This window comes from Patagioenas fasciata, chromosome Z (assembly GCF_037038585.1).
Source record: "Patagioenas fasciata isolate bPatFas1 chromosome Z, bPatFas1.hap1, whole genome shotgun sequence".
Lineage (NCBI taxonomy): Eukaryota > Metazoa > Chordata > Aves > Columbiformes > Columbidae > Patagioenas > Patagioenas fasciata.
Genome location: NC_092560.1, coordinates 6,473,706 through 6,493,720, shown reverse-complemented (window position 1 = coordinate 6,493,720; position 20,015 = coordinate 6,473,706). Strand labels below are relative to the sequence as shown.

The 20,015-nt window shown below is 38.7% G+C and overlaps 1 protein-coding gene across 3 annotated transcripts in view; it reads left to right on the top strand.

Moving 5' to 3' along the window:
* VCAN (versican) overlaps positions 1 to 20,015 on the top strand; it is a 114,882-nt gene that overhangs the window by 76,021 nt on the left and 18,846 nt on the right. For all 3 annotated transcript variants that reach the window (XM_065861201.2, XM_065861198.2, XM_071802320.1), the window contains exons 8-12: positions 907 to 6,426; positions 8,577 to 8,690; positions 11,109 to 11,222; positions 17,967 to 18,125; positions 18,891 to 18,973. In XM_065861201.2, the coding sequence (XP_065717273.1) occupies positions 907 to 6,426; positions 8,577 to 8,690; positions 11,109 to 11,222; positions 17,967 to 18,125; positions 18,891 to 18,973 (5,990 nt within the window). The remainder of the gene's footprint in view (positions 1 to 906; positions 6,427 to 8,576; positions 8,691 to 11,108; positions 11,223 to 17,966; positions 18,126 to 18,890; positions 18,974 to 20,015) is intronic.

Here is a 20,015-nt window from a genome sequence, read left to right as displayed (position 1 = left end):
TGTCTGTAACAGCAGGTTTGAAGTAATGTTTGTGCTGAGAGGACATGTTTAAGAAGTGTCTATGGAATCTGGGATTATAAATCTTGGAGCAATTCACAAGGCCTCTTCAGCCAAAGCCTTGTCTACTTAGAACTTCCTCCCCTGCTTGGCTACCTAGAAAAAAGCTTGAGAGGTTTGCCATCTATGAGAGTGTGTAAATAACTGAAAGCAAGTGGTAACCAGAATAGAATAGTTAGACCTTACACATGTTACTTTCTAAATGGTGGTTGATTTTTGAATCTGGGGTATCTTTTCATATTTGTTTCATAATGCCTTATAGTGCCAAATAGCAACAGCTTTATAAAATAAGACTTTATTTACTGACCATCCAAGTGTGAAGATGTGAAGAATAGGGCAATTAATGTGGTTTTTATGGTGTTCCTAGTAATCTGAGAATAAATGGAGTTGTAGAGGCATATTGGTTTTGTCCTATTTTATTTTAGACTTTGCCTAGGTTTTGTCTAAGTTCAGTATTTGATAAAGATAGTAGTGTCTTAAATCCATGGAAGGCATTGCTGCAGGTTGAGACCAGAGCCTTTTGGTCTAAAAATGATTTTCTTCTTGTCTGTTTCTTATCTCTGCTGAACAGTGTAATATAAGTCAGCTCAGGTGTCGGTTTGGGACTAAATATGCATGGCAGTTGACAATATTACACAACGTAAGCGTTCAAGATACACAAAGGCTTCAACCAGAAATGCAAACACTGTGGCAGCATTTAACTTTGTGTCAATAGAAGAGCACGATGAATTTGCTACATTTCTTTTAGATTTTTCTTCTCCAATGGACTGCTTGTACTTCTTATGTCTACTATAATGAGCAACCGTCACTGTCACTTAGGGATTATGAAAAGCTCTCTTTTTTTTGCAGATCATCCGGTGAATGAATTTTTGGATCTGTTCAATCGCCACATGCTTCCTCACGCAATAGATGAACCACACATTGATGCAGAATCAACTCAGACTGAACCCTGTACTTCAGACTCTGTGCAGGATTCATCTGAATATATAATAATGGATCCTTTCTTTCCAAACTTTATAGAGTTTGAGGAAGAGGAAGACTGTGAAAATACTACTGATGTTACAACTCCTCCAGCTTTGCAGTTCATCAATGGAAAGCAACAAGTTACCAGTGCACCTAAAAGTACAAAAGCTGAGGAAGCGAGAAGTGACCAAATTGAAAGTGTTGCGCATTCCAAAAATGTAACCTTTTCTCAAATCAATGAAACAAACACATTTATTATACCTGAAACTGAAGCTTCTGGTACTATGCAACCAAGCAAAGCTGGAGAAGTAGTAGGGGCGTTTGAAGTTACACAACCGACAGCAGATGTTGCAATGTTAGAACCAGTTTATAGTGGTGAGTCAGAAGTTGCCACAACAGATAAATCAATAGCCATTACTTCTTCATATGAGCAGTCTCTGCAAAAAAATATAGAGACCGTAACATGGCATGGAACTGAGGAGAGCTCTACAAAAGATACTAAAAACTTCCTTTTGATTACTGGCGAATCTTCTGGAGATGGCTCCACCGAATCTGGTTTATCCAGTTCTGTCTCCTCAGAAATTGTGACTATGTCAAGAAAGGAAGATGATGAAAAAAATTCTGGTATAACTTCTGCTCCTGATGCATTCACTGTGGAAAATTCTGCTGTAACTGCTTCTCTGGATGCAGTTTTAAATACTGCTGTCATAGGCATAGGTGTGAAAGATCTTATTCCAGAAGAGGCAACCCCTGCTCCAGGAGATCATTATAAATCAACAGTTAAACTTAATGCAAATTCCCCTGTTGAAAACCTTCTGCAAACAAGCAGTAATACAGCAAAGCCTGTGATGAGTGCTGCTTCTTTTATAGTTGTAGAAGGCTCTGGAGATGTAGGAGAAGACATCACTGTAACTCCAGCCACGACAACAGAAACAGCAGTAACAGAAACACTTTCAGTGCAGGATATTTCTTTGGGCTCTGGCACAGCACTGCCAACAGAAGTTTCTGTAACCATTTCAGAAATCAACTCTGCTTTGCCGAGAGGAATAAGCACTCATTATTCTGCTTTTGATCAAAATTCTGAAGTAACTCTTGCCACCAATTCTATGTCTGGGTTTAATATGGAAGAAGTAGTTGCCAGCTCTCTTGTAACTGAAAAGAATACTGAAGATGAAAAAGAAATACAGACAACTGCTTATTCAAACCAGGAAAAATCAGCTACTACTGCAGAAGGCAATTTGGAGTTGAAAGAACATGAGAGCACTGCTAGTGAAGTCAGAACTGTAAGTCAAGAGCCCACACCACTCAGAGTAACAGTACCAGTAACAAGTACCATAAGTTCTGAGATCAGAAAGGTCACCACCGTTCCTCTCTTGAGAGAGAAGGAGCTTTTTATAAATGAAGGATCAGCAGATGAACCAGCACACATATTTTCAGGGGGTCCGACAAGAACAGTGGTAAGTACTGACTCCCCATTTATTGAGCCAGGTTCTGGAGACACAGATGTTATCATTGAGTCTGCTACTTTGACTTCAGTTCCATCAAGGTCTGTCACTGAAACACAAACAGAAAAGCATGAAGGAAACGTTTACAACATAGATGATGCTTTGCTGAAGAATGCAACAACAGAATATGAAAAACATGCAACAACAGATGAATCAGCAATATCGGTTTTGAGTACTGGGTCAGTTGGCTTGACGAAGGAGTCTGGAGTAACAAGTCAGATGACCCAGGAGTTGTTTAGTACAGAAAACCCTGGAGAACAAAACCAGGAAACAGAACAAACTTACACAGCTCCTTCTGAAGTCAAATTTAGTCCTAGTTCTATAAAAGAGATAATATCTCATGTTGCACCAGGAGATAAACCTGAAGATTTAGAAAACGGTGAGGTCACATCATCTCCAGAACCAGTGGTTAGTAACAACCCTCATGACATCATGGTGACACATGGTACCGGCAGTATAAAAGCAATAGCTGAATCTACAGAAAGCAAAAATGCAAAAGTTAGTCCTTCAACTGTCTCATTAGGCAAGATTCTCCTGATTGAGCATGGCTCTGGAGAAGAATTCAAAGATGACAGCAGCACCGCAAAACTCATGTCTAATGGTCCTACAGAAGAAATACTTGGAACTCATTTCTCATTTACTGATCAGGGATCTGGAGAAGCAGACACAGTAATTGAATCATTTTTGAAAACAGCAGTTTCACCCACTGGGAGACTAGAAACACAAGAGCAGTACACAGAAGGAGTTGTCAGCACACCATCTATGGCTCATGCCCTCACTACCAAACCTGATGATCTGGTCACAAGTACTGAACATGAAGTAACCACAATGGGAACTGTAACTGACATAAGAATGGAAGAGAAAACGATTGATGAACTCACAGTGAGAGCTTTTACTACGAAGATTCCTTTGGTGGAAGATACTCCTTCTGGAGAAGATGGGCCAAGGGAAATTTCACCGAAGGCTATAGAATCTTCTGAAGAGACAACAACAGAACGATTCCTTAAAAGTACACAGGCTAACCATGAACAACTGGGATTTTTAAATGTTCCGACTCTCAGTCCATATTCAGAAGAAAAGGAAGTAGAAACTGAATCTGTTCAAAGCATACTTTTGCCATTTAATGATGACAGAGTAACTGAGCCTGTAAATATTGAAAGGAAATACGTAAGCTCTCCAGTTACAGATACAGAGCAAGAGGAGGACTTGTTACAAAATATTTTCCCAACAAAAGATATTCCCATATCACTCCTGACACCTAAAGAAGAAAAGCTAACAAATAATGAGCCTATCAGTGATCCATTATTTTCAGGACAAGGATCAGGAGATGACCTTATTGTTATTCCTTCTGTAGTACCATTGATTGTCAAAGAAATCATGAGTCCTTCAAGTCCTCAGACTTCTCATCCTACAAATATGGGGCCCAAACTTTCAACTGACAAGACACAAGACTTTGAAAGGAACAGTACTGAATCAAATACTGAAGTTAATGAAGAAGTTACAAGTGCTGTAACTGAGCAGCTGTCAGAAACAGAAGACCAGTTCGCCAGCTTGGTAATTACCAGTTCCCCATCTTTAGCAGAAGAGAGTTCTAAGAGCTTCAGCTCTGAAGAGGTTAAAGAGATGACGCCTTATTTTGTTGCAACAGAAGAACCTCATGATGAAGGAACTCACTATAGGAGAGGAGAAAATGAAACAGATAGGACAACAGCTACTTCTAAAGTTGTTTCTCCAGAGCAGACTTCATATTTGCTTGTTAAAGATGGCATAACTCCTGTTTCTGCAATACTGAGTGTAACTCCTAATCTTGAAATAGTTCAAGAATCACTTGTAACATCAACAACAAAAATGCCAGGCAGAATATTACCTGAAAGCTCTGGAGAAGGATCTGGCTGGGTTGGTGTTTTGGATTCGTCTTCTCCTGAAATGTTTACTCATTTGTCAATACCCCCTGTGTCAAAGGTAGAGCTAAATGCTTCATCTGCTGTTCCTGAGGAGGCTTATTCTGAAGTTATGACAACAGAGGCACCGATAGGTGGATCACAGACTATGATCACAGGACAACCATCTCTTTTTACAGAAGAAAAAGAGATCGTGGCAAATCCATCCGCTGTTCAACCAAACACAGCTACATCTGAAGAACTAACAAGTGATACTGGATTATATGAGAAAATTATTCCCATGATTGATGATAAAAGGAGTGTTTTATTGAATGTTTCGGTTTATGGTGATATTACACTAATTGAAGAACGACTTCAAATCCCATCAGAAGAAACAACTATTATAGACATGGATCACTCAAAATCAATACCTGAAGATATAATAAGTGTGCAGACAATGCCAAGTTCTGTCATACAATCAACATATGGCAGTGATGACAGCATTACAGCTGAAGGGAAGAAATATGATTCAACACCTAAATTTTCTATAGCCAAAGAAAAGACACTTGAATCTGGTGAGATTCTTTCTTTGGCTACTTCCAGTCAGCCACATAGTGAATCAGTAACAGCCGGGCACAGACCGAAAGCAGATGACAAGGATTTGGGTTCAGGGAATGCCTTGAAGTTCACATCTGAAACTCCCATCACTACCCAACTCTCTGAACTGGGCATTTTCCTTCCTACAGTACCATCACTGGCAAGCCCTCATGTGCCTCCTGAGTCTAAACATGTTGTAACAAACACAACAGAAAGCACCTATGAGCTGAATACTTCATCAAATTACCAAGTAATAGCAGATCAAAGTGAGACAAACTCTGTTTCCGGCTTCTCTGGAATGGGCCAAGAAGAACTGGTTGATATGCAGTCTGTGGTTCCTTCTCTAACACCAGTTTTTACTGAGACAGAAAAGTCTTTGACAACTGACATGCTTGATGTAAGTATTGTCACCACTCAGCATACATCTCAACTGACAACTGTATCATCTAGCAAGAATGAAGAAAAGCATCCTACAGTGTTCACAAACGTAAAATCAGCATCCACAGAGTATAAAGAAACAGATTCAGTGAGCCTTTATTCTGTACCTCAAACTCCTAAATCCTCAGTAACTGTTCAGCTAGTTAATGGAGTATCTGAGTATCCTGAGGTAATAATTCCAAGCACATCATCGTCAAAGGATTCAGATCAGTCTGATCATTCATCAGAAGGAACCTTCAAAGAGGTTAGTTCTGATATTGCAGCAACATATAAACCACCCACTACAGACCTTCTTGGCACAACAGAGCCTTCTTTGCTGGAGTTTTCTCCCAAGCCTGTTTCAGAAATCATAACTACTGAAAGTACTGCTCACTTTAATGGACTTGTGACAGACAGGACAGAGGAGACTGAAACCTCTGTAACTGATTCGGCTTTTGAGGAAGGAGCTACTGTTTCTGGAGATTCTCCATCAATACATGTCTTGCCTACTGCTTTTCTGAGTTTCGGAGAAAAGACAAGCACAGATTTTCCAAAAGTTAGCACAATAGAAGTTGAAATGCCCTCAAGTAGAGTGAACCACCCCCACCAAGAAGATGACAGGAGCACCAAGGGAGAGATCCCATGGCTTTTTTCCACACCTGTTTCAGATTTACCCAATAGTATTGAAAGTGATGTATTTAAACCTGACCAGGAAGCAGTTACAGTGCTATCCTCATCTTTCCAACCTTTGGACACAAGCACGGAAACACCATCAGGGTTGTTTGGTCAAGAGGAGATCACAACAGTTCCTTCTAACATTGCAACAAACATCACTGCCCCTGGAAACAGTCCGTATCAAAATGAGCAGTCAACGATGAGCTCTGAGGAGCCGTATACTATTGAACTTGTAACTTCGTCTTTTTCCCTTCCGGAAGTCACTAATGGATCAGATTTCCTGATTGGCACCAGTGTGGGTTCAGTTGAAGGCACAGCAGTGCAAATTCCAGGTAACTTCCAAATGTGATCACTGTCGTATATATATTTTTTTTTATAGTTGTAAATGTGTTTTAACTCTGATAAGAGGTACAGCAATCTGAGCACCTTGTGAAATAACAACAGAACTTGTGAGCCTCAAGCTTTGAAATCAAGCACGATTGTAACTCCTACAAAGTGAAGGAGGATGCGGGTACCAAAACTCACGCTCAGTGACTTTTCCTGAGTGTTTGCAACAAGGACCTCTGGATCATACTTGAGGTAACTAGACAGTTCTAAAAGGCAGGAAGGTAACACTGACTGCAATAGAGAATACAGCTGTAATTATTTAATTTTCCAATTTCTAACAGACAGTTTTGTCCGACAGCTTTTGTGTGTTGTCATGATGATAATACTTACACAATTGGTTTATAGGTAGAGTTGTTTTAAAACATCTTGCATTTGATTTAGAAAGCAGACGTAGTGCACGTTTCAGGATCAGAATTTTCTATAAAAAATTAACTTCTCTTAACCTCAAAGGTAACTTTCCAGACAAGAGAAAACTGAGACCTAATGTTTTCAGCCTGTCTGTAGCTTCAACTGGTTGATACAGGTTCTGTCTCTTATAAATTACAGATCCTTTTGTTAGATGGCATTTGCCACATTATTTTATTTTACATAGCAGTTATTAGACACCATTTCACCAAACACACAGATAATGCAGGCAGGGTCAATATGAATAGCATTGCTTCAATTCACATTTTATCAAGTTATAGCTGAGGAAAAATCTTAATATTATAGGGTTTTCTGTTATTTTTCCTCAAATAATCCAGGTAGCTGTCAATTTAAAAAGGTTTACTGGGAAACTATGCAGTCCGTAGGAGGACGAATAGATAGTAAATGCACAATGAACATTGTTAGGTGTTTTAGATAGCCCTACACTTGGGACTTTCAGTGAAGCAGTCCTAAAATAAGCACCATATTCTGTGGATAGGATCAGATTCTTTTCAAAACCTCCAAAGCGAAATCCTGCCCACTTAATTACAATTCCAAATTCATGTAGACAGGTTTTTCTTCTGGAGGTTTTCATCTACATCTTCTGCTTGCCCCTAACTAGACAGGGAATCTGGTGCTTAAAGAAGACTTCTTTGAATGTCTAACTTTCAAGGGTAAAATAAATGTTACTTATCTTCTCTTCCATAAACCATAGTCAGATTGCTTTGGAAAAATGTAATCAAAAATCTAAATTTTTCTCATGTCTCTGAACTAACTTAGGTTACAGAACTCTCTTAAACATTTTGTAAATTTTCAAAGCCAGGGCTTACTTCTTGTATCCCAGAAGGACTGTCTTCATGATTTTCCTGTAACTCTGAGAAGATAATACCTAGAAATGGTTATCCAGTGTGTACTTGTTTGTATGAGTGATTGCTCCTAGGAATTAAGTCAGATGCAAATACCTAGGTATCTAAACTCACTTGAAATAAACATCACTACAAGGCATAGAGGTCTGCAAGGAAAAGCCATTTAAATGATAACTCCCATAACAACTGTGGATTTCACAACAGGTAAGCTTTTATCTTAATGTTTAGTTCAGCTATGGATGTATTTGGTACCTTTATTTGTGTTCTTGAAATGTGTTTTTAAGAAAGCCAGGTGGGAAATATGCATGTGTGAAAACATCCTTTAAAAGAAATTAGACTTTGCGGGCATTGATTGATTAAATATAACAAAATGAAACAACAGCAGCCAGCCAGTATGTTCTGTGTACCCAATCATTCTTCATAAACTAACCCTGTCAAAAAAAGCATTTTCCATTCATTTTGCGTATATTTAACTGTGTTCAGCTATAATTAATTGTCATGTCATGCAAACTAAATCCTCAGCAGAATATCATGACTGCCAAATATAGTACAAATTGCTATGAAAAATATTATTCTGAAAATTAGTTATACTGGTTCATAGTAAATGCCCTGTCATTGAAAATAGTGATGCCTGAAAACAAGCTTTACTCTTTTAGAGACTTATCGTATTTTCAGTAGTCTTTTATGTCAATAGAGTTTCCGTTAACTACAGTAAACCCTGCAACAGTGCAGAAATGCAGAAAGGTTTCTTGTGGTTAAAAATGAAAAAGACACCAGTTTCTTGAAGCTACGGAGTCAATTTTCTTTTTCTACTTGTTTAACAGGCCAAGATCCATGCAAAAGCAATCCCTGCCTGAACGGTGGTACCTGCTATCCGCGTGGTTCTTTTTACATCTGTACATGTTTGCCAGGTTTCAACGGTGAGCAGTGTGAATTAGGTAAGCTGCTGCCATCAGATAATGATTAAGTCAAATATAAGTTTTTCATACATGAAATCTGCAGAAGTGGTGTGGTTTTGAATTTGAAGAATATGTAGACATTTGAAAAATTCTACAGTGAGACCTTAAGAAAAGAACAATAAAATGAAGGAGGTTCACATAGTCCTTTTCTCTCTCCCCATAAAGTACACAGATATGTATGCACACAAATGTAAGAGAATCGTAGATGAACTACATGACCTAGAATTCACAATTTGTATTCATAAATACATCAAATAAAACCAAATAAACATTAATATTTCAGGGCAGTTCTTAAAAGTTTAGTGTAATTATTTGAAACGCTGGTAAAATAAACTAATCCCAAATGTGAATGCCAGCTTGATATTTTTTCAAGGAAATTGGAAATATTATCATAATCATATACATTTTTGGTATAAATTAGTATTTTGGTAACTCTTCTAGCTGAGGACATCCTCAAGCTTCATCTGTGTTTACCTGTTGTGATTGTGGGTTTCAAGGGACTCACCAGTACTGTACAGAATAACCAGCTTTTCCTTCCAACTAGCAAGCAAAAGTATGATAACAGTGGTAGTTTGGCTATTTATTGTACAGCTAATGTAGGTTTTTGAAAAACTGCAAGTTTAATGCCCTGATAAATACTATGGTTTTACCTGTTACACAGTTTCCTGCCAAATTTGAAAGAAAAAAAAAAAAAAAACACAACAACAAACTCATGCAATATTGCTAAAATTAGTTTAACTCATTATATATAGCTTGGGAGAAAAGAACAACAATAACAACAAACAACCCCACCCAAAGGCTGATACCAGTGCAGTGTAAATGTGAGGATTACTTTGTTTTTATTCGTGTTGTGCAAGACATTATGTGATTAAAAAATAATTACCCGGTGTTTTTCTCAGCTTTCCTAGCTCATGTTGATGAGTTCCCTAGTTCCTTAGTGGGTTGTTGTTGGTAGATTGCAAGTTTTAGATGTTGCATGTTAAAACTTCTTTGTCAAAGAATATGGCATCCCCTGATCACAAACCAGAGTTCAGAGACTATATATATATATATATATATATATATATATATATATATATATACATACATAGTGTTTTTTTTCTTTTTCAGATTTATAAATTATTATTCTGGCCATGTCTTGTCCCATTTAACTGGAGTGGGACATTGCATGTCCAGTCACCATACAGAAATATGGTCTGTGGTGCTCAAGAAAGTAAACCTCAGCATTTTTATCCATAAAATGTTGACCTGAGATTCAGGGATATTCTGTATATAAGGCGTAAAATGTTGACTTGAGACCTTTCCAAATGACTGGAACAAATAAGACCTAGTGTAAAATTTGAACAGAAGTATATTTTAAAAATAAAAATATTAAAAAAGAAGCCTTTCATATGATACAGCATTTATTCCTAGCATTGCATACATGCTTTTTGGTTTGTAGATATATTTACCTTCTCTCTCACATATAGTCAGTCAGTTATATAATAGTCAGTCACTACCAGCAGTTCACTTGCAATTAAGATTTTTGCAATATCTGCACCGAAGATTAAGCTGTGATTGTTTCAGAAGAGCAGCACTCATTAGAAAACACCATATGATCTTTATAAAGAGATCTACTAGCTTATAACCTCTGCAAATACATGCACAAAGTAATTATATTGAAGGGACTACTACTTGGATTCAAAATTTGAAGACAAAGCATTTTAGCAGCCAGGGGATTGTGGGAGAGAAATGCTATTTACTCTAGAATGACAGGCTCAGCAGTAAACCTGTGCATGACTACGAATGTTGCTATCTGAGTGGTCACTTAATGAGATTGTCTTTATTATGCTTTGTCCATATCCTGATAAGATTAGACAAGGAAGAAAGGAGAAATGCAAACCAATAAGATTCCAGGGCATGCTGTTTTGCAGGCTGAAATGAACAGTCTCCTTCCTGGTATATGATGATACCCAGTATTTAATATTTGTTAAGATGTTTGAGTTTTCTAGTACTTATGAGAATTTTTTGTGCCATGGTCACACACACAGGTCAAATTTTCCACCAGTATGGGAAAATAATGCACACTGCACAGTATCACTTCTCTCTCAGCTACACAGGGACAAACCAAAGGTCTAAATTTTAGAAATTAGGAGTCAGAGTGCAGGATATAAAATTTTGGATCAGTAATGTCACATTTCCTGAGGAAACTGCTTCTTAGCTTGTGGATGAAGAGAAAAGAAGGTTGTGCATAGTGAAATCAGTTATCGTGCAAATAAACTGGTCACTTGGATCTTTTGCAATACATCATTCTTCTGGATTGAACTGATCTTATTACTAAGTATGACTAAGGCTGAGGAACATTTCCCTTCAAGGCAGTGAGCGGGTTATAAAAACACTTTTATCTTTATGTTGTAGATATCGATGAATGCCAGTCTAACCCGTGCCGGAATGGAGCCACATGTATAGATGGCCTCAATACGTTTACTTGCTTGTGTCTGCCAAGCTATGTAGGTGCCCTCTGTGAACAAGGTAAGGTGCATTCTTTAATCTGTGGTGATCAAGTTTGTCTGTTTCCATTTCTACACCCTTTTGGGGTAAACAGACAAAACCTTCTGAAAATGAGAGCATGGAAGAAACTGTCAAAATCTGTGGGAAGTCATCGTTGGTCAGGAGAGATTTTAATATTTGAGTTCCCATGATTTGTGGCTCAAGACTTTTTGTTTAAGGTAACATCTGTACCATCTTTAGCAGATGGGTGAGAGCAAACTCTAACCACTTGCTAACCTGACTGATATATTGGGCAGTTTCTGTGTCAAAATAACAACAGCCGTACAGTTTTCAGGTGGTTCCAAGGCAAGCATAGTCTGCTCTTACTGGCTACCAAACTACAGGGAATACACATAACAAGGCTCTCTCCTTGCTGTATTGTTGCTTATGGGATAATGAGTGCAACCAGACTTACTCTTTAACTAAGCTTCTGTCTTAAAAAATTATACGTATTATGAAAGACAAATCAGAACCTGTCACTTCCAACAAGCATCACTAGAAAGTAGGAATAGTCTACTGAATATGCCACATTATATATCCATCCACTGGCGACAATAGCCTTGACAACTTCATTGCAGAAATTTCAAACTGATTTGTTCTGTGATGATTTTAGCAGAAATAGGTGCAGGATCACAATTACAAGGAAGTTGTAAAATACTCTCTGAGCTGGACAACTGAAATCAATTAAATATCCAAATTTCCGTAACTGTTAGAACATTACCTGCAAGAAATCCCACTGTATTTATGAGAAATATTTGCAGTGCAAGGTGCTTACTTAGTATGACTATGGAGAAGGAAGAATAGGGTAGCAAAATCTGTTCTGTCAGCAAAACTAATGAAGACATTTCAATAGGAAAAATTCATGGTGTTTAAAAGTGTACTTTCTAAAGTTTATGAATATGCTATCCTCTTTTTCTTCAGCTGCATGGTTTTGGTCACAGGTGAATGAACCAGATCTTTTGATTTGTTCATTTAATATTGTGTATTATGTTTGTTTGTCATTTTCAGTGAAAGGCAGTTTGTAAATCCTTCCAGCTCAACCTATAGAGATTTGTTTGTTAGAGCCGAAAACTCTCAAACCTGACCGACCTCAGCACTTTTCGCTGTTTAAGTTTTTCAGTATTCTGGCTAATTTTGTAATTTGAAAGGACTTTTTGAATCTGTTCTCCAAAGCTGTAAGTGGACAGTGTTTTCAGAACAAAAGAAATAAATGTTCTCACTCCTTTCCTCCTCCCCCTCATTCCAGCAATCCAGAGTAGCGAGTGGCTCTGAGTACCGTGGTAGTTTTAAGCTGCTTTTTATGACCAACCTGAGAGTGCATTTTAGGTGGTTAATGGGAACATTTCCTAGTTTGTCAATCAGAACCAGAGCCCTGCTCTCTTAGCTTTGGAATTTAAATTTCCTCCACTTAAAGTCCTGCAGTGGTTTGGGACTTGAGAAAAGCATTTAGTGCCAAATTTCCACTCCACCAGACAAAATAAAACTGTGTTGGCAATTCAGACACAGTTGTCTGGCAAGCAGGCTTTATTTCAAGGCACCAGTCCTGACCTCACTAGATTTAAAGACCAGCCAAAACGACAGAATGCGTACCTCGGTGCCACAGGAAAGGTGGAGTTGAGCACACCGTGATTATATTTCATACTCTTTTTCTTTTTTTTCCTCCAATGTATACTATTCATTTTAGAAAGCTTCAAAAAACAGTCGAGCTGAAGAGCTCTTTTAGGCACACTGCTGAGTATTCAAAATGCCACCAAAGAGAATGGAAGCAGCGAGCACACATTTCTTCTGGAAATGAAGCTCAAAGTAGAAGACAACTCCACCACGTCCTGGTCCCATGGCACTGGTGTTGAAAAAACGTAGAGTTCAGAATTTCACCCAATTGCCCCAGTGAGACTTTTCTAGACTAAAGGATCTTTATCTGATGTATTATGCCTGTGTCAGTGTTAGGAGGGGATGTGACCAGGGGACAGTGCAGCTGCACATCAGGGAGCTCCTGCAGGTGGTAGAAACTAAAGGAGCCTTCAGGGTGATCTAACCTAGGGTGAGGGTAATCAATCCTGAGACTCAATGAGCTATAATTGTCTCCCTGACAGCTGTTGTTCTTGCCAGGTGGCAAGAGTTCAGCAGACAATCTGAGCCCAGGAACTTCTTCCTGAAGAGATCTAAAGTTGTCTGATGTTAGAAATAGAGCAGCTGAGGGTGTTTCCTTCTCGAACTAGGTTGGTAGCTCAGTGAGCCAGCATTGCTGCTTTGTCAGACTAGACTAAAAGTGAGTGGAGTACCTTTGTTAGATAATACCCTTTCACCCACTGCATGCACCTTTTCAAAGTATGCAGATGCATATGTGCATGCCACTTGGTGACATTTCAATATCACTTCTTAAAATGCAGAAATATCCCAAAACCGCTGTTCCAAAGGGTGACTGCAGGCTGCAGTAGGTCTTGATGCAAGTCTCATCATGGGGGAGCCGTCAGTCTTTCTTTCCATTGTCATCCCTTTGTGAAAAGCTCTTGTGAGACCTCTCAGTGTCCATATAAATCAGCCTAGAGCTCAGTTTTGCTGCCTGAAGCGTTGCTTTGCAAGCTCTGTGTTTGGGGAAAGAGTTGTTTGATACCCTGTGTCACACTGGGCTGTGTAGACAACAGTCCTCAGGGATCAGCAGAGCAATGGAAGATTTTTGGCTGTTGTTGCATTACCTGGCCATTTATATTTGTAGTGAGGAATACCTTGCTTCGTGAATAGTTACATGGGAAACAACAAAATGGTAAAGACTTTCAGTCTGAGCCTCAATTTTTCATGGAAACCGTCTGTTTAGATTTTCCTCTTCCTTCCTTGGCTGGCTAGACTGCCCTTTTCTTTTTCTCTTTTTGCTGTTCTAACTGGTGTCTACCTGCTTTCAAGGAATGATATTTGTGTTTTAAACTTAAGGTCTGGCTTTCTCCTCAGCAGGGTCTCTGCAGGCACAACTGGGGTAGCCTGTTTACCAAATGCAGCTGCATGTATGGACTTGTGTGCCAAAATGGCACATACGTGTTTGTTACAGGACATGCCTCCTTGGGATAATACAACCAGCTGTTCTCTTCCAGATTATGAAAACAAAACAACTGTTTGGCTTTTTATGGGGGGAGTGGGGTTTGTTGTTCGTTTATTTGTTTTTTCAATTATCATATCAGGAACAATGGCTTTTTTTTATAACCCAGGTTCATTGTTGAAATGTCTGTGATAACTCTGTTCTCATTTGATTCACTTTGTTCCCAGGGCTTGATAACTTGGGATGAAAGTATTAAAGAATGGCTCAGTGCAAAGATACTTTCTGTAAACAGATGGTCTCTAACTGGTGTCGTTCAGCTGAGAATGAATTATTTTGAACATTTACCAGAGAAATGTTTTCTCCTCAAGATGTGTGGGCTAATGGGCCTCAGACATTTGTTCATTAGATGAAGGCAGACAGTCATAGATAAAATTCACAGCTAAGTAAGACTCTCATTATGTTCTAGTACCCGCATTTCAGTCTTTATTTTCTTTAAGCCTCTTACGGAATTTCTTTAAAGACAAGGGACCTATTGTCAACAGCTTATTGCAGCTGTTGAAAAAGTGGTACCTACCTATGTATTAAACCTACAGAGAACTTTTTTTTCTTTTAATGGAACTAAAGAGAACAAAGGTGTGTAAGTAACTCTTTGCACACATCACTGAAAAAGCCTGTAAACTGTCAGAAATCTTAAAGACTACTCAGACAACTTTTAAAACACCATAAATATGGCAAGCTGTGCTTCAGTCTTTCCATCACATTCTGGAGTAAGGTTAAGGAAAGCTATGGTTACGTCCCTGAATAAGTATACAATGAACATAAAGTTTTGTATTCAGTAAATGCTTGCACCTACTCTGCTTACAGATGATCGGATCAGAAAATTTACAGCCACCTGCAATTAGCCTTTATGGGTTCAGTAAAATCATTAAAACCTATACCCATATGGAACGCTTTTCTTTGTGTCACCCTTTCAGTTTTCTTAGTGTAATAAGGTACACACACACACTCAGGACAAAGCACTGCAGAAATGAAACAGTGGCCACATTTTTACTTGCCTGGTTTGCATTTTTCATCCTCTAGCCCCCTGACTCTCCCTTTCCCTGTCCCTTTTTCCCCTCTTTTCACCAACACCCTGTCTCAAAAAAATAATTTAAAAAATCAAATCCACTCCTCCTCGTCTGAAAATCCTCTGTATTTTATAGTTATCAGCCCTGGCTTTTTCTGTCTTTGTAGATTAGGGTTACAAACAGGTGCGGAAGAAGTTATTCAGCTTTTCCCTTTTGGAAGGCAACGTGCCATTTTGGATAGCAGGGAGGAGTTCTATAATACGTGTGCTGTGATGCATGCGTTTCAACTAAGAGTACCTGTGTCACCATTTGGCACGCTCTGCCTTAAGGTGTTTTATTATTTATGATTACATCTCATTCTTTGAACCTGGACTTCTAGGTTTTGTGTTTTCAAGCTTCTGTGCCTCCCCCAGCAGAGGCCAGGGAAGGCTTGATGAGAATAGCCTGGAAATGCTCTCTGGCCACGATTTTCTCAGCATGCAATTCTGCTTGTTATTATCTGACTTCTTTCCTGTGGGACAAGGGCGTCCCTGAACAAGATGAATAATAAAATCTTAAGTGCCTTCACAAAGGACATAGCACTGTTAGTCAGCATCGTGTGGTTAAACAAATGTTCTAGGAAGCCAAAGGCAGACTAAACTTTAGGATGGCCTAGATGCCAGGGATTAAAGCTGTATCTGAAGTCTGCACCTCATACAGAATACAAAGAGGGACCAGATAAAAAACCCCAAAGATATAGATTACATTCCTTTTTCATAGCTCGGATTACTCAAGTCACAAGCAGTTTTCTACAGCTTAACTTGTTGAAAATAGAAGATAACCAGTGTAAGCACTATTATGCCTTTGTATTTGGTACATTTATGTACTGATGACTTTTAGGAAATGATTTTGATACCAGACTTGTAAGACAATGACTGCTGTGTTATTAGTGTTGCCAGGAATTGTCAGAGAAATTTCGGTAAGCCTCCGAAGTTATATGTTTGCACTTTTAAATCCATTTATGCACATCCAAAGGCTAGTTTTTATCTTGGAAAATTTAAAAACTTTTTAAAAATAGACACTATGGTGGTTCAGGATGCAAATGTCCTCTTCTGGTTATGAATTAAGAACCAGTTTTGTGTTATGAAAAAAATTATTCCACAATTGTCTTTCAGGTGGTAGCTGCTCAATCCTAAGAAATACCATAGTTACAGAATTTGCAGGCATATGTCATTGGCATATTCTGTAATATTTGGCTTTTTCGGTACTACTGCAAAAAAGAAACCCTTTAGCCAAAGCATGTTATTGACTACTGATTATATTGACTTACTGAAAATAGGAAATGCGGTTACATACCCAGAACAAATCTATTCCTCTGAAAAGGCCAGACAGTTGCCTTCAGGCACAGTTTTGTTTGGGAACTGATAAACCTTGGTGGGAAGTGGCAAATTCCTGTTTGGTGGGTGGGGAAGGCCAAACTTTGGGTTTCTGTTCTTCAACATCCTGCAACTGAGGCCCTTCAGAGTAAACCATCGTGTACTCAGATAACTGGAACCAACTGTGGTCGGAACAAGCTGTAATCTTGTGCTGAAGTGTCCTTTATGGTGCCATTTCTTTTGCCGTAACTCAAAGCAGTCTGAGTTTTCCCTTTTGTTTCTCACATTTCTCCCTAAAACTGTCTCGCAAGTTCTTCTTCAAGCACAGCTCAGACACATTCGGGCAATGTATTTGCTATGCCTGTCCTTTTAATACTGAGTTTTGTCTGTGATTCATTCCCGCAGTGTTGCTGCAGAAGCAAACTTGGAACTGGAACTTTGTTGTTTCTTGTCATCTATTCTGTTTACAGCTGCCTAACCTTGACAAGATAATTAACGTCAAATCCATGGATTGTTACTGTTCCAAGGCTCCTGTTTATTTCTCTTTAGATGAAAGGATATACTGGCTGATGTGAACTTCTCTATGTAATGCATTCATATCAGTCCCATCCCTCACAGGAGCACAGACAATGTGTATTTCATTACTTTATATTTCAGCTTCACATCCTTCCTTAGAAAGTGATGCCTGAAGTTTATTAAGTTAGACTTTGTCAAGGAAGATGGCTTTTGAAGCAGGATTTGGAGGGGTAAATACAGAAAGATAATACTGCAGCTTTGTGTCTGTGGACTGAACAATCACAATGGTTTTCCTTCATATTATTTTCAGTTATCTGTTTCTTCCAAACCAAGGGCATTCAGTACAATCACTCAAAGAAATATTTGCCCTTGCAAGTAAAATTCCCATATATACAGACTCAGAAAACTCAAATGAAATGTAGACTAACTGCAGTCCAACATCCAGGCATTTCATTCATCCAGAGTTATGGACTGAAGATGTCCTCCTCGGTCTGTCCAGGTGCAGCACAATTTCATCGGTGAATGCTCACAAAGTTGCCAGTTGCAATTACACTCCTTACATAAGTAATATTATTGCACCTTGTGCTGAAAATGAGTAAACAGAACTATGTGAAAATATAATGAGTTATCAAGCATGACTGTTGATTGCTTGCATTTGTACTTCTTGAACCTTTGCCTAAGAAATCCATCGGCTTGCATGAATCGTCCCAGTGTTTCACGCCCATTGAGACAGATGTGATTTATCTGTTTGTCGCAGACACGGAGACCTGTGATTACGGCTGGCACAAGTTCCAAGGACAGTGCTATAAGTACTTTGCCCATCGGCGTACATGGGACACGGCTGAAAGGGAATGCCGTCTCCAGGGAGCGCACCTGACAAGCATCTTGTCTCATGAGGAGCAGATCTTTGTGAACCGTATGTACTGTTAGGATTTCTCTAAACAAGAACAGGCACTGAGGGTTCAGAGCTAGTAAAATATCGTCCTGATCACTCAGCTGCTATATCTCCATCTTAAAATATACTTTTAGAATGTTTAAAAGGCACACTTTGTGTTCTTCGTGTTTACTTGTGCAGTCAGTGCAAGTTCCCTATCTCTATTAAGTTATTCTTTGTTACACAGAAAATACATTTGTTTTGAGGAAGAGAACAGGAAGTATTGTTTCAGCATTGGAAGGCTGTAAAACAATTTTTTCTGGAGGCTTTAGAATTTTTTTTTGCACCTGGCATCAATAACCACATCACCATATGTTGTGTTAGATAGGCATAAATAAATAGTTCTGGTATGTTGTGTTGCGTAATCTAGACAACACTGGTTGCAGCCTAACCAAAACTTGGAAAATGTAGATTAAAATATATGCTTTTATTTTAATATTTTTGCCTTTTTTTTTCCCCTCATATGTGCTCAGGTAGGAAATTAATTTGTTTTAATTGTGAGATGATATCAGGAGAGAAGAGCCAGGATTGTTTAAAACGGTCAAATGAGAATATGCATTTTTATAGACATCCCAAATTAAAATTGAAAAGCTGAAAAGCAGCTTGTAAATAGTTGTTTGCATAATGAGTAGAAGAATCTTAAGAACAGGATATCTGATTCATTTTGTGCAAATTATTTGTATTTTCTTTGCTTAAGTCTCTTCCATTTATGGGAAGGTTAATAAAAATACCATTCTGGTTCCTTAGGTATTGGTCATGACTACCAGTGGATTGGCCTCAATGACAAGATGTTTGAGCGTGATTTCCGCTGGACTGACGGTAGCCCACTGGTAAGATGCTTTTGAAATATAATCACTCATTCATTTATTTTTGTGGTGGTTTACGAAATTCCCACCAGCAATGAGGGAAGCTGCATAACTAAATAGGCACCCAAGAAAACAGCCAGCAAACTTTTCTTTGGAATAAGTACTATTTGCGGTGTCATTCTAAAACGTTATTCTTAGTTCTTATTATTGTATACGTGGGAACCCTCAAAGCTTCTGAACAGAAAAAGTCAGGAAGTCTGAGACTGCTATTTAAAGGTCTGTGCTGGAGCTGGTTTGTGCTCCTCTGTTCTCACACAAGGACACATATCATAATTCTCCTCTCCCTTTTGTATATGCAGCAGAATCCATTTTTCGATGAGGATATGGCATTCAAGCTCTTGCATTCACTAGGTCTGCGAGAGTACACAAGGGAGCCTCTCAAATATTGTTAGAGGTTATTCTAGTCTGTATGGTAGCTCTACATATAGGATGGGTAAACAACCATCCTTGGGTGGTTCAGGAGGCCTGTAACCAATAATCTGTCCATAAAATTTTAAGATGCTGTTGATAGCTCCTATTACCTTGAAACAGGAAGGAAAATCAGCAGAAGGAGAGGCAGAACACTCTCTGCTTGCCTTTAGCTAACCTAAATCAAAGAGCTGATGGATACAGGAAATGATTGGGCTCTTTCCAATTCGCAACAGTCTCTTTTATAGAAGAGACGGGTGATTTATTCCCATTTAACACCCAATGGAGAACATTACATTAAAAAACAAAACAAAACAACAATGACGAGAACTGGTTATGTTTATAATTTTGCTTTCCATTTGTGAATTCTTCTTAAAGCGGAAAGCATCTGGACACACATGTGCACAGGCTCGCACATGCACGCAATGGTCATTGCTGCATAACATGTGGCTACAACTTATGTAGTAAGACACCTGGGGCAAAGAAGGCTTCATTCATCATCATTTCATGTAGATAACCAGAAGTTTAAAGCCCTCTAAAATGCCTTGTAAATAAGCCATTTCTCAAGGAAATTACCGTGTGTGGCAGGTGAAGAAAA